Source organism: Buteo buteo, chromosome 1 (genome assembly GCF_964188355.1).
Source record: "Buteo buteo chromosome 1, bButBut1.hap1.1, whole genome shotgun sequence".
Lineage (NCBI taxonomy): Eukaryota > Metazoa > Chordata > Aves > Accipitriformes > Accipitridae > Buteo > Buteo buteo.
In genome coordinates, this window is record NC_134171.1 from 31,600,570 (window position 1) to 31,614,711 (window position 14,142).

Genomic DNA, 14,142 nt, shown 5'->3' on the forward strand with positions numbered 1-14,142 from the left:
CTGATTTTTAAAATCTAAGATGAATTAAGGGCCAAATTTGGTAATTTGGTTTATTGCACAGGACTAATCTGCATAAAAACCCCATGCCTATGAGTATCTAAGGCCAGTAGTTATTACCTAAACATCCTTATTAATTTAAAGGTGAGGTCTAAGGACTGTATTTTCTAGTGGCCAATCAAATTTCTGTTAGTCACTTAGGCCTGATAAGGACTACGCATTAATATTTACCATACTTCTCTTTCTGATTTATTTATTCTTAAAGGAATATGGTTAAGGGACACTTATTCATTTTTAAGTTTAAAAGAACAGGCTTAATGAAATTTACTGATACAGTTAATGCTAAATCTTAATTCTGGTTTTCAAGAGACATTCCAAAAAGAAGGAAGAAAAATAGCTGTTATGCTATTACTTCCCGATAGGGATGCCCCCTCTCCTACGCCTCATAGTAGGAACAATGCAGAGGTTAGGGAGAAACGTTAGAAGGAAGTAGGAACATTAACATGTCAGCTATTTAATAGAATTTTATTGAGTGCTTGCAGAGGTATACCTAACTGAACAGACTGTTTCACTTTACAGATGCAATAATGTTTATGTCTCTAAGAAGGCATCCTTAAAAATTTTGACAATTATTGAGTTAGAAGATCAGAATCAGAGGTAGTGCATGTATGCCTCTAGGTGTGTATCCTCCTGTAGAGTTTGTGAATTGCTTACAGTTTCAATCACAACGTTAGTATTACTGTCTACAGTTGTGTCCTCCACAGAGGATATTTGATATTAAAGAGCTCATGGAAATCAAATATACTTGTCAAGTGCCCATCAGAAAAAAAAAGAAGAAAAATATGTGTATTGAAAAATCACAAAATAAGGTTGCAGTGAAAATTGAGATCATAAGATGCAAAGTAATGAAAATACATCAATCATTTTATTTCCAACTAAGAAACTCCAGGTCCACCAGTGTAACTATGTAAGCACAAACGAGGTAAGATTTTTTTCCAGCCTCTCCACAGAAAAATGGTGCAACCTAAAATGAGGCTATTGATTACATGGCTTTGTTCTTTGGATTCTGCAGCTCTGTTGCTCCCAATAAAAACGTTTTTTGATGGACACTGGCAAATATATATAGTTTATGAATGATACACCTGCAAACCAAAGAGAATTATTAGTATATGAGAGTCATGTAGAGGTGCAGCATTTTACCAGTAAAAGTATGTGAAACTCAGCTGTAATAAACAGAAAGTCTCAACGGAAACAATTTTCTGTTGCTGGTCCAAAAGAATTTCAGAGCAACCTTTACGTGTCTGCGACCTCAAATACGCAAAGAACATGCCATTTTATCTGTTCAGCGCGTGTGTACTTAGAGAAGCCCACCTCCCCAGGCTGTCAGGAATGTGGTTATTTAGCCCACTTTTCGCAAATGGAAAGTTAAGCACAGTATATAGGTGTTTGTACTACAGAAGCCTAGCGTGTTTGGCTGTGCGTGTGTTCCCACACGGGGGATATACCTTTCTGGCACCACCGAAAAAATGACTCGTGCACGTCAGCGCATAACATTATGACTTTGAATACCAAACGGAGGCAGAACCCAAACTTCATTGTGCAGCTCTGCATCCACATGTTTCACAGAGAATCTAGTCCGTGCTACGTCGCCGTAGGCGTGTCGGGTAGGAAATAAGTTTTACTGCATCGTGGTGGGGAATCTAACCGGCCGTGCCTAGCAGGAGCCTAAAACCGCTTCAGGACCGCTCCTTTTCGGCAGTCCCGATGCGTGCGCCTTACCCTTTAACATCAGCATCTCGAGTAACGCCGAGAATGACGGCCGGGCCTCGCCGCGACGCCGGCGGGAGGTCAGCGCCCGTCTGACACCGCGGCGGCGGGGCTGGGTGCCCGGGACGAGGCGGCGGGGCGCATACCCAACGCCCGCCTGCGCGGCCGCGCCGCGGGCTCCGCGCACGGAGGCCGGCGGGCAGCGCGGGGCCCTTCGCACGGCCGGGGTCGGCGGCGCGGACCCCGGCGGCGGGCGGCGCCGGGGGCGGACGCGCCTTAAGGGAGATGCAGCCGAGGCGCACAGCGCGTCCGGGCGCTGCTCTTTCGGCGGGACCGGCCCGGGAGGGCGGGAGGCTGCGGGGCGTTCCTTGCGTTTCGCCAGCGGGATGCTCCGCCGGCGCGGAGCGGGAGAAAGGGACGGGACGCGCCCGAGCGGGCAGCCCCCCCCCGCCCCGGCCGTGCCGCTCCCCTCCCCTCCCCTCCCAGCCCGCTCCTCCCTCCGCCTCCGCCGGCGAGCCGGGGACCTCCCGGCTGCACGTGCCGGCGCAGGGCCGCGACCACCGCCGGAGCAGCCGCCGCGGCCCGGAGAGTCCGGTCTCGGACGGCGGCCCCGTCCAGCCCGACCCCGACCGGCGTGCCCCCCGCCCCCTTACCTGTGCTGCAGCCCCACCAGCCCCAGCGTGATCACATGGGGCACGTCCAGCTCCGTGGGCCACACGCCGGAGGCGATGCAGCCGAACACGCCGCACTCCTCCCGGATGCCCAGCTCCTCCAGCTCCATGGCGCGGGCGGCCCCGGTCCCGGTCCCGGTCCCGTCCCCGGTCCCGCTGTGGCGGCTCCCGCGCGCTCACTGCCGGCGCCGCGCGCAGCCAACAGCGCCGCGCCGCGCGGGGCCGCCGGTAGCCTGCCGGCGCGGCCTCCCTCATTTACATACGGGGGGGCGCCCCCGGCCCCCACACCGCCGCCTCACACGCCCCCTCCCCGCCCGCTGCCAGTCCGGCCCGCGACCCCGGCCCCGCTGCCCCCCGCCCCCCCGGGGGGAGGGGGGTGGTGTTTGCCCGTGGGGTGGGGGGCCGGGCGCGGCGCGGCGCCGGCATTGGCCGGGGAGTGGGGCCGGGGCCGTGTTTGCACGGGGGGTGGCGGGGAAGGGAGGGACGACGGCCGGCCGGGGTTCGCTCGGGGGGGGGGCTTGGCGGGGCGGAGAGGGGCGCGGGCCGTCCCCGCCGCGTTGGGCGGCGATTGGCGGGCGGCGCCGCTGCCCGCTGCCCCGCCTGCCCGCCCCTTCCGCCGACCCCTTCTTACCCCGGCGGCGGGGCCCGGCGGCGTGCGCTGAAGCTTCTCTTCTGTGCCCTAGGTGCCTGCTCCCGCTCCCGCCGCCGTAGCCATGGCCCCCGCAGCATCAGGTAACCGCCTGCGTACCCCCCCCCCCCCCCCCCCACCGGCAGGGCAAGCCGCGAGGGGGCGGCCCGCGCGCCGCGGCCGTTGGGAGCCGGTAACGGCGGGCGGGGGGGGGGCGACGACACACGCCGCTCCCGAGGGGCCGGTGCCCGCTCAGCCGGGCTCGGGGTGTCGGCGCTTGGGAGCGAACTTTTTTTTGTTCCCCGCAAAGTTTTTAATTTTGTTGGGTTTTTGTGGGGGGTGGCCGCGCTCCAGCCCGGGGCAGGCACGGCTGTGCCCCCCCCCCCCCCCCCCGCCCCGCGGGAGAGGCGGCGAGGGGCAGGTGAACGCTTCGAGCCGAAGCTTCGAGCCTCACCCGCTGCGGGCGGAGGAGGATGCTCCGGGCGGCTGCCGCTTGGCTCTCTGAGCTTCGGGTTTGTCCCGAAGTTAAACAACTAAAAAAAGCAACGAATGGGTGAAATCGGCACGGCTCCCGCCGGCACCGCCTCAGAGGGCACTTCCGAACCCCGCGCTGGGGTGGAGAGAGCGTCGCCGAAGCAGCGGGCGCACCGCCGCTCCCCGCCAGCAGCCGCCCGCCCGCCTTGAACGGGGGAGGGATGCGCCGTCCCTCCTGGGGCCGGAGCGCCGTGGGCAGGAGCTTTGAGCGGTTGCTTTTGCCCTCGCTGCTCGGGGGGAAACCTGACCGAGTTACCCTGTAGATTGGGGGATTAGCCTGCTCTTCGTGGTCACCGACTGCAGCGTGGGGTCCCGCTGGGTCTCGCTTGGCCGCCAGCTGATAAAGTGTGCAAACCCGGTGGGCTTACATGTAGAAGTAAAAAATTCCTTTCAAACTGAAACTGTTGTGGTTTTGTGGTTTTGGTTTTTTTAATTTATTTCTCTAGACCTGAAACTTGGTAAAAAAGTTAATGAAGGTAAAACAAAAGAAGTGTACGAGCTGCCAGATATGCCGGGATGTGTTCTCATGCAGTCAAAAGACCAAATAACAGCTGGAAATGCAGCCAGGAAGGACCGAATGGAAGGGAAGGCTGCCATTTCCAATACAACAACTAGCTGTGTGTTTCAGTTGCTTCAGGAAGCTGGTAAGTATTTCAAAGGTAGAATACATCCCTGTGTGTTACAGATGTTGTTACTAAACAGTATTGTTTATGTATACGCTGGTTTATCCTGCCTTGAAGCTCTGATGGGGTTTTTGAGTGTCTTTTCTATTAGTTTTCAGTTACACTTTTCTCTCTGGTACTACAGAGCTGGGTGGGTGACTTGTTCATTTGGAACATGAGACTACCTGAAGTAATCTTCTAACCGCAGATAACGCTGCTTATTTGGACACACCTCTGATCCTGCCCTCTACTTTTGTCAGTTCTTCCCTACCGCCACACCCACTTGCCTGTAGTACCAGACTGGATGCATCTCGTCTTTCTTACTACATCTGCCTGCAGAGAAGACACTGCTAGCTAGTAGCACTACCAGACTATGTCTAAGCTGTGTGAAATTTGTGTATAAATGTTAAAAGATAAAATTGGAGTATCTTTTTTTTTCTTTTCCCCTCTCAGTGTGCTATATTAATATAAAGTTTCTGTATGCTTTGTACTTAAACACTTATGAGGACTATATTGCAAATGCATGTATTGGTCTGTATTGAATGTATCAGGAACTTAATGTTTATTTTAAAAGACTCAAAATATTTCTGATGCTAGAAGCGAGCTTTCATGCAGCACGTAACTAACTTGAGTCACTTCCAGTAAGTTTTGCACCACACTTCCAGAAATGGAGCCAGTATATTTGCTTTGAGAAAGCATTTTGAAGTGTCTTCGACTGAGAAGCTTGCAAGTTGCAAAGAGGAATTCGTGCTGGTGGGTTTCTAACTTGAGTCCGCAAACAGTACTGTAACACAGGCACCAGTAAACTTCATTAAGACCGCTTACAGCTGCATGCTCAGTGCACTTTGAAGCATTCGCACAAAGATTGCTTGAAGTACTAGCTGAGTTACTCTGGAAGTTGTATTATCTGTTACAAGGTGTAGTAATAGTTCTCAGACAGTCAAACAGTAGAGTCCTAGCATGTTTCACATGTGGGGAAGAAGAAAATGGTTTCTGTAGAGTTGTATCTACCTTAATTTTTGTGCAAGTAGTTCTTAAAATATGGGCTGAGACAAAGATACATGAAGTCATTCAGTATAATCCTCAGTCACTGGCTTTCTTGGGAAACCTATATTTGCAGTTGATTAAAACTACCAGTTTCAATGAGATGTTTTGCCTAATTCTTAAATGGCAATAGTTAACAATCAAAATACTTAATATCCTACAGATACGAACTTTAAGTTTGAAGAAGCCATGCTGTAGACCTCTCAAAGATCCTTAAATGGCTTGTACTCAGTAACTTCAGGTGCTGTGGAAAAATATGCAGAGTAAACTGCAGCTCCGTTTTAAAGCAACAAAAGAACTTTCAGCGTTCTTCTTCAGTTTGCTTATTTGCCTGGTGTAAATCGCAGATAATGCGAATGCCTTATCATAGAAGTAGTTTGTTTGCTTTGCGCAACTCTTCTTAACCTACTTCTTCAAAAGTGATGATTTACAAAGTTCTGTTAAAGTTTCTCTCCCTTTTATAATAGAGCTAATGTCAGCCCTTCGAAAGCACGCATCTGCACTGATGAAAAATGTAGTAGTAAACCATGCAGGGGCCTTAATGCCTGCATTTAGAAGTGACTTAATGTGCAGTTGATTATTTAAATAATTTGGCCCTTAAGGGCAGTGCAACAAAATCTGAAGGGTCAATGTCAATACTATATTTTAAGACTTCAATTTTTCCTTTATGGCTCTGGAACCGGAATGGAATAGAGCTACTTCTTGGTTTGACTGGATGCAGCTCCTTTGTCTTCTGTTTCTGGTAGATGCCAATTAGGCTTGGCAGTTGTCTTACCCTGGGGGGAGAAAGGTGGGACTTTCCTCAAGAGTGAAATTGAAAAAAAGAGTCATTTGGCACTTACAGTGCCTATCTGCATGTGTTGGCTATCCCGTTTAAGACGGGATCATGTTAGAGCTATGTGAGAAGGTTGACTTGCAGCAGAAGGCTTGTGTCTGTGCACGCGCTTCTCTGAGTCTTAATGTCTTTTGCCTAACAAATCACTAAGATCTAGTGGCCTAAATGTTAGTTTGTAATGGAAGGGAGGACTAAGTTGTTCTGTTCGCTGCTCCATTCTCCTTTATTAAACAAAGTAGTAAAGACTACTGTGCTCCCTAACTCCTTTGAAAGCCTCCAGTTACTGTTCCACATGTGATGGATCTTCCACCAGAGAGCATGGCTGCGTATTTGGTTGCTGCTAACTTTTGTTTAAAAACAACCCGTTGTGAGGGATAGGTTTTTTTTTAAAAGCTCTGTGAAAAAAATTTATTTGCAAGAATAGGTTTTCTGATCAGAACATAAGATTGTGAGCTACGAGTGTTTTATGAGAAAAATGGCAAAACTAACAAGTTGTGGAAGATAACCACGTTCATTGCCTTTTGCAAGGCTAGAATGGGCTTACAATACCCTGAAGAGATTCAGTGTGTCCCTTAAGTCCAGAGAAGAACAAGATTCAGTTGTACTTAAAGACATTTGTGACTATTGTTTCAACTGTGGACTGTGCCTAATAATGGAACTAAGCTGCCATCTTTATATTTAGGAATCAAAACAGCTTTTGTCAGGAAACAGAGTGACACAGCATTCATAGCAGCTCACTGTGAAATGATCCCAATTGAATGGGTGTGCAGAAGAATTGCTACTGGCTCCTTCCTCAAAAGAAACCCTGGTGTCAAAGAAGGATATAAGTTTTACCCACCCAAAATTGAGATGTTTTACAAGGTAAGTTTCCTTTCCTTTCCTGTGATGATAATCAAACTTAAACAGAGCTAGAACTCTGTATTATCTCCTTTAAAATGCTGAGAAATAAAGCAAGTAGTGCTAGTGGCTGACCAGTCCTCTTAGGATTGGCAGTTTTTGCCATCCTAATGTTTTCTTGCATTCTTGTCCAACAGCTGTTTTGTCTAAAGTGCATATAATGTAACACTGGCTTACAGGGCCATCAAAGAGTAACAAGCCAAACTATACATAAAATAGAAAAATGTTTTAGCTATAAGGCATAAGGACTTTTTACATATAAGCCTAACATATCAGTTGAAATGGATATGTTGATATATTTGAAGAAATTAAACAGTACTTGCATGGTAAGGGTAAGCAGCTAGCTAGTTGTTTAGGATTCTGAACTTCTCTGGGAATGTATCCTGAAAGAAGTGTCTTGTGAACTGTGACCTAAAGTGTTGTTTGTAGTGTACCCTGTCACTCTTGTGGCACTGTCCAAACTTGAGGTGCTTTTAAAGATGTTCAGGTGTTACAGCAAGTGTTCTCAGTGATGCTGTTGCATTTTTTTTAGTGCTAATCATAAAATACTAGTTTGAAGCCTGTATTTGGTTTTTTGAAAAACAAGCAAACAAAACCTAGTATTATCTTCTGATGGCTATTCTCTTATAGCAAGCTTAAATTACATGATGTGTATATGTTTTGGTTTTCTCAACAGGATGATGCTAATAATGATCCACAGTGGTCTGAGGAGCAGCTAATTGAAGCAAAATTCTGCTTTGCTGGGCTTACTATTGGCCAGACTGAAGTGGATATTATGGCTCGTTCTACTCAAGCTATCTTTGAGATCCTGGAAAAATCATGGCAGCCCCAAAACTGCACTCTGGTAGACCTGAAGGTATAAGAACCTGATTTCTCACGATCCTGGTTCTGACAGGAAATACACCACTGTATAGTTCCTAAGATAGGGTTCTTATTGTCTTTTTAGATTGAATTTGGTGTTAATATTCTGACAAAGGAAATTGTTCTTGCCGATGTTATTGATAATGATTCATGGAGACTGTGGCCATCAGGAGACAGAAGCCAACAGAAGGACAAACAGGTAGTGTTTCAGTCTTTACCTTCTAAGTCAGTTGGGAAGGGGAATGAAAAAAGTACACCCTACAGTTAAACATCTGCTTTTGAAGTGGCTTTTTCCAGATAGTCTTATCTTGTTACAGAGTAGCTGATAGGTTACCTAATGTCCAATCCTGTTCTCATTAAATAGTTGAGTATCTGGTTTATGGTAGAAAAAAAATCCTCTGCCTGTGTATCTTCAGTAGGAAAGCCCAACAGCACTATTGATTGGAGCTATTATAATGAAGTGTGGAGCTTCCAGGGGTAATAAGAATTTCTGACTTGTTGTGCAGATAATAAAATAGTTGGACAACAAATCAGTGGGAACAATAGAAGCTTTGGTTCCCAAGTCTGCCTCCCAGGTTTCTCTGTTTGTTCAGTGGTATTCTCTACTGGCAGAGGTCTGGTGATACATAAGAGGGATCTGCAGGGAGGACGCTTTCCTTCATTACTTATTTTGGTTAAGCTTGAATTCAGTGTTCAGTTGTCTCCAAGTGTTACTAACATACTGTGCCCACATATGAGGGCTGCAAACATAAGTTTGAAATAAAACTTGTCCTATATTTAAACTTGTAGCAATTACGCTTGTCAAATATCTCTGAATTACCAGATGAATAGTTATGAAAGAACTAGTTTGGGAATACTGCTGTCATGGAGCTTCTGTGACAGTTGTTGAGACTAGTAATGGAGACCCTGTGAGAGAAAGTGGCTGTAAGCCACAGGGGAAGATTTCAAAGGGGGGTGGGGGTGGGGTGGGTGGGTATTACTTTTAAATTAGGAAGCACAACTGCTCTACTGCTTACTTTACCTGAATTATGTAGTAGCATGCTTGAGTGAATTGCTCTGACAGTGCTTTTGCTCATCTTAAAATAAGGTATGTGATAACATCATGCAGAACCTAGGTTGGCTAGTGCAGTGCTACTGCAGGCAATCACATCATTACAAATCCAATTTTAAAGAAGTTTTATGTCTTTCCCAAATTTTCCCTTTGGGGAGCCTCCACAACCTTGATAGCCACGTGGCTAAAAGCCTTTCATGTTGCAAATGGCCATGAACTATAATGGAGAAGGTTGTTTACACCTACTGAGATGGTTCTTCATTAAATAGCCCTTCCTTGCTTCCATATCCACTCTTTCCTATAGCTGTACCAATGTCTGGTCTCCTTCCTGTGGAATTGCTAGAAACTGCATAAATACTTCAGTTGGGATATTCTTACCAATTATGGTAGCAAAACGAGTGCTTTGGGTACCCAAAACACAGTAACTTCAGTATTTATTTTTTTACTCTTTTCAGTCCTACCGGGACCTGAAAGAAGTGACTCCTGAAGCACTGCAAATGGTTAAGAGAAACTTCGAATGGGTTGCAGAAAGAGTGGAGGTATCTGTTTTTATGAACAACTTATCTAGACTTCAATAACTGCATATCTTCAGTCCTGTTGACTGCTTTTCTTTCCCTTGCCCCCCCCCCCTTCACTCTTTTCCCTAGTTGCTTCTGAAAACAAAGAGCCAAGGTAGAGTTGTGGTGTTGATGGGATCTCCTTCTGACCTCAGTCACTGTGAAAAAATAAAAAAGGCATGTGCGACCTTTGGAATTCCTTGTGAGTTAAGAGTGACCTCTGCTCACAAAGGGCCAGATGAAACCCTGAGGATCAAAGCAGAATATGAAGGTAAATTACAAAGAACTACCGATTTGAATTCAAACAGTATCATGTTCAAGAATGACTTGGCAACTTAAGGATTTGTGTGGGATTCTTCCGTTTTTTTTTTGTTAAACAGAACACCAAGCTGTTCTACACTTGCTAATTACATAATGACAGGTTATAGACTGCACTAAACAGAGTAATGTATTGTCCTACTGCCCAGCCACAACTTCTAAAAGTCTAACCTCTGCTTTTATTCCAGTACCAGAACTACTTTGCCCAAGCCTTGATCATGTTAATACATTTATTGTAGCATCTTGCTGGTGATGCTGGCCTGCCTGAAACAAGGAGGAATGATAGTTTCTCTAGCTGACTCTGAATATCCTTATGTGTTATTTACAAGGAAGATGTTGCTCCCATCATGCTTTCCTGTCTGTTTCATAAAAACATTCTTGCTTGTTATTTTAGATGCCAGCAGAAAAAGATACTTCATTTAAATTCTGATCTTTACCAAGAAAACTTGACATCTCTTCAAAAGTGCTTATAGCCTAGCAGAGGAGAGATAAGAACTATTTGTTCTGTGGGAGTATACTTTCTACTCAATGAAACTACAGATGTGGTAACCATAGTTGAGAAACACTTATTCTGAGGTGAACTGTGTAAGATTTAAGGAGAGGAACACTTAAAAATGCCAGAGGTTTAATGGTTATGTTCTCTACAAAGCTAAGCAGCACCTATTCCTCAGATACTGAGACTTCTCCTCAGAGGCAGAGTAAGACATGCTAACTTCAGTTGTGGTAAACAGTAGCTGGGATTTAAGGCTGCAAGATTTAGAAGATATTTCTGTAAAGAGGGAATTTGGACACAAGTGCTATGTAATGGACTTGACAAAATAACTGCAAAGAGAATTGTGGACTCAAAGTTTCCACAAAAGCAAGTGGTAAAGAACAAGGTGAAGGTGGATTGCTTATTTCTGCACGTCTTCCTCCCCACCAGGAGATGGAATCCCAACAGTGTTTGTTGCAGTAGCTGGCAGAAGCAACGGTTTGGGGCCAGTGATGTCTGGTAACACTGCTTACCCAGTTGTCAACTGTCCTCCACTCTCAGCTGACTGGGGTACTCAGGATGTGTGGTCCTCTCTCAGACTACCCAGCGGTAAGATGATCTTCCACTTATGCTCTTGTTCTGACCTAGCTCTATTTTTGTTGTTGTTCTAGTGTACATACGTGTACAAACACACATGGCAAAAAACTGGAAAAATAGCTGGTTCAGTACTGAACAAAGTCTTTGGAAATATCATGAATACAGTCTTTGACTTCTCGATGGCAAAAAGCCCAACAGACAGAGCAAAGATTACATAGGAGTAATGTTTAGAGAAATAGAAACCTTGGCTTATCCTTGCTAAGCATTCCAGTTTGAAATTTGAGTCAGTATTATTGGGGATTTAAATAACTGAATTTTGTTCAGTTATAGAGCTGCATTTTCCTTATGATCAAAGATCAAAAAATACCTTTCTCCACAATCGGTGTAGGTAAGAGCTTAACTCTGTTCCTTCAGGGCACTGCTACCTGTATGATTTTTAACTTTGTTAGTGACTTGAATGGATGCTTGGCAACCAGAAGTCTGTTCCCTCTGTATAAGGAGAGTCATCTGGTATGCTGGCTTTGGGTTTAAAATGCCATGAAGCAGTCATGTTAGAAGTAGAGGAACACATGACACTTCAGTAGCTCTAAAACTAGATCATGTGGTTCCTGGAGGCTGAGACAAACATTATCTTAAGTTGTTCCTCAGAGGCAGTGTTTTGTCTGACTGTTAAAATATGCTTTGGTAAGTGACACTCTTCTCTGCAGGTCTTGGCTGTCCTACTACTCTGTCACCTGAAGGAGCTGCCCAGTTTGCTGCCCAGATATTTGGGTTAAACAACCATTTGGTGTGGGCCAAACTGCGATCAAATATGTTAAACACCTGGATCTCCTTGAAGCAGGCTGACAAAAAACTTCGAGAGTGCACCTTGTAAATTGTACTAACAAGTAACTTTTATTAGTTATGCAAAGATAATGGCGTGCATATTCATTCATATTAGGATTTACATCTGGATGAGTTCAAAAGTCCTGCATCCTTTTTTACAGAAGAAAGCATTATTAGAGCAGCAGATGAGGTCTGTGTCCTCATCCTTCCCTTGTGTATTTTTTTAATACTTAGTAAAAGATGGGGAAGTAGTATTTTAGATATCTCTTTCTGTTGCTCCAAAATGGTGCTCTTCTGCTTTTTAGTGTATACTGTTAACTACAGACTATGTCAAGAGAATGATTTGGTGTGATCTAAATAGAATTCAACTAGTCTTCTGTATTTCTGTAACAGTAATATTCTTCCATAGTAATGATGTATGTCTTGAACCTTATTAATTCAACTGGACTGCTAACTAAAGTCAGTGCTGATGCTGTTCTGCTTGCAATGATGGTATGCTTTCTTTAGCAATAAAATGGCAACATATGCTGTATTAATAGGAAAAGGGGCTGGAAAAAAATGTCTTAAGAGCCTGAAATAAATACCTGCCTTATTTAAAAAATGTATATACATACATGTATTTTTTTTAAATATGTGTGTGTATACATACCCCATTGATATCTTCTGGAATGATGTGATAGAAGTTGACACCAATTTTCTTGTTCATAACAAGCTATAAATACAAATGGTTTGAGTGAACTGTAACTAGGCTCATTGCCTGTTTGCTGTAACTCTTGCCTAGTCCAGTCTTTTAAATACTAGGCAGATCTCTACCTTCAGTAGTTCTAAAGGGCCTGTGTGATGTTGTCAAACTGTCTTCATACACTTCAATAACTCTATTATATATCTATATTTCCTCACTGTTTCTATGGAAATTTTACTGAACTGAAGGGGGAATAAATAGTAAAGCAACAAACTACTGGGGGGAAATCTAAGCATGGCTGTCTTGTCTTTGCACACACCAATCTTCTAAGTAGGTACGATTCTAACAAATATGCAACTACTCAATGTATGTAACATTTATGCTTTTACAATTATAAATAAACTATTGAATTCAAAGCTTTGTCCTGGAGATTTATTGAATAATTACACTCAACTAGCCATCAGCTGTGGTACACAACTTCAGGACCTTAAGTTAGGTAATAATCTTGTAAAAAGGTTATGCACTAAAGCCTGCATAGAACAGTATTAGGTGACAGTCTTCTGGAAGATACTCTACTCCTTGATTGAGTGTCCCACTGTTAAAGGAAGCTGTGTTGTTTTGTTTCTAATGTTCTGCTTTATGGTTGTGTGGTAGGTCAGGCTTACCCCTTAGTGTGAGTAACTGGATTAAATGATGCTGCTGCTGGCCTTCTCATTCACAGAAAGGGACCACATCTTATGTGTAGTTGTATGGAAGAGCTCTAAGCAGTGCTCTCAGCAGTGCTGTCTTGTGGAGTTAGGTGCAGGGGGTGTTTAATTGGTCAAAGTTTACACTAAAGCAAAATAACTAGAACTCTTTACTTAGTCTGGGGGGTGGTTGCTTTTCTAACGAATTTCTACATGAAGTATCAATAATAGTGAGGGCTAGTGCTGACAAAGAGGTTGAAATTCCTTGGTGGCATACCATCTCTGTGGAAGCACTGACTTAAAAGTAAAGATCCTCCAGATGCTGGTTTTTAGCAAGCAAGCTATTTACCAAGGTTGTACTCACTTGCATGCTTAATGCTAGCACATCTGAAAGCCTGTGGTCAGCTAGCTCTCCTAACAGGATAGTGGTATGAACTTACTTCAACTAGCAGGAAAAATTAATGGGTGAAAAGAGATGAGTGCATGTTCTTTGTTTGCTTGGGTGAGTGAATTAGATCATATCTTGTAATCAGACAAGAACCAGAGCCACCGCCTGTTGAGTGCAGCACTTATTTCTCCTGGTGGCAGCAGTCTGCTAGCTCAGCTGTATAACAATGCATAACCTGAGGGTGAAGTTACACAAGAGGTGAAGGTGTCATTTCCTATTCTTCCCCTCCCTACCCAACACTACAGTTGGTGTTAGCTCTGATGGGTAATCAACATGACAAGCTTATTAGTCACCTGACTACCCTAGCACCATGGTGAGACAGACAACTGCAGCCACCCATTTATGCCTCTTTTTCCACCTGCATAGCTGTGTTATATTGCTGTCTCTGTAGAGTCTTCACCCATGCAATAAAAATTAGTAAGACAATGGTCCGAGTGTTACACCTAGAATACTCTGTACTGTCTCTAGTTACTTTTCTCAAATTACTTGCACCCTGATTATACTAACTTCACTTGTAAAACTGTGCCAATTTACATTGGGCACGAGCATGCTAAGTGCTTTAGTTGCCATGGAGATGGTCATTCTTCAGCTTTTGGATGGGGCGAGTTGT

At 44.9% G+C, this 14,142-nt stretch overlaps 2 protein-coding genes across 6 annotated transcripts in view; one reads left to right on the forward strand and one right to left on the reverse strand.

The window, feature by feature from the left end:
• Window positions 1–2,676, reverse strand: part of PPAT (phosphoribosyl pyrophosphate amidotransferase) — a 54,805-nt gene extending 52,129 nt beyond the window's left edge. Inside the window, exon 1 of the mRNA XM_075026502.1 lies at window positions 2,418–2,676. Coding sequence (XP_074882603.1) covers window positions 2,418–2,545 — 128 coding nt within the window. The 5' untranslated portion in view covers window positions 2,546–2,676. The remainder of the gene's footprint in view (window positions 1–2,417) is intronic.
• PAICS (phosphoribosylaminoimidazole carboxylase and phosphoribosylaminoimidazolesuccinocarboxamide synthase) overlaps window positions 1–12,974 on the forward strand; it is a 43,930-nt gene extending 30,956 nt beyond the window's left edge. Inside the window, exons 12-20 of one of the 5 annotated variants that reach the window (XM_075026367.1) lie at window positions 3,119–3,167; window positions 4,044–4,241; window positions 6,821–6,999; window positions 7,712–7,891; window positions 7,982–8,095; window positions 9,403–9,486; window positions 9,595–9,775; window positions 10,745–10,903; window positions 11,599–12,974. In XM_075026367.1, coding sequence (XP_074882468.1) covers window positions 3,119–3,167; window positions 4,044–4,241; window positions 6,821–6,999; window positions 7,712–7,891; window positions 7,982–8,095; window positions 9,403–9,486; window positions 9,595–9,775; window positions 10,745–10,903; window positions 11,599–11,765 — 1,311 coding nt within the window. In that variant the 3' untranslated portion in view covers window positions 11,766–12,974. The remainder of the gene's footprint in view (window positions 1–3,118; window positions 3,168–4,043; window positions 4,242–6,820; window positions 7,000–7,711; window positions 7,892–7,981; window positions 8,096–9,402; window positions 9,487–9,594; window positions 9,776–10,744; window positions 10,904–11,598) is intronic. The other 4 variants (XM_075026375.1, XM_075026384.1, XM_075026395.1 and 1 more) reach the window with 4 other exon arrangements.
• Window positions 12,975–14,142: the final 1,168 nt, after the last annotated feature.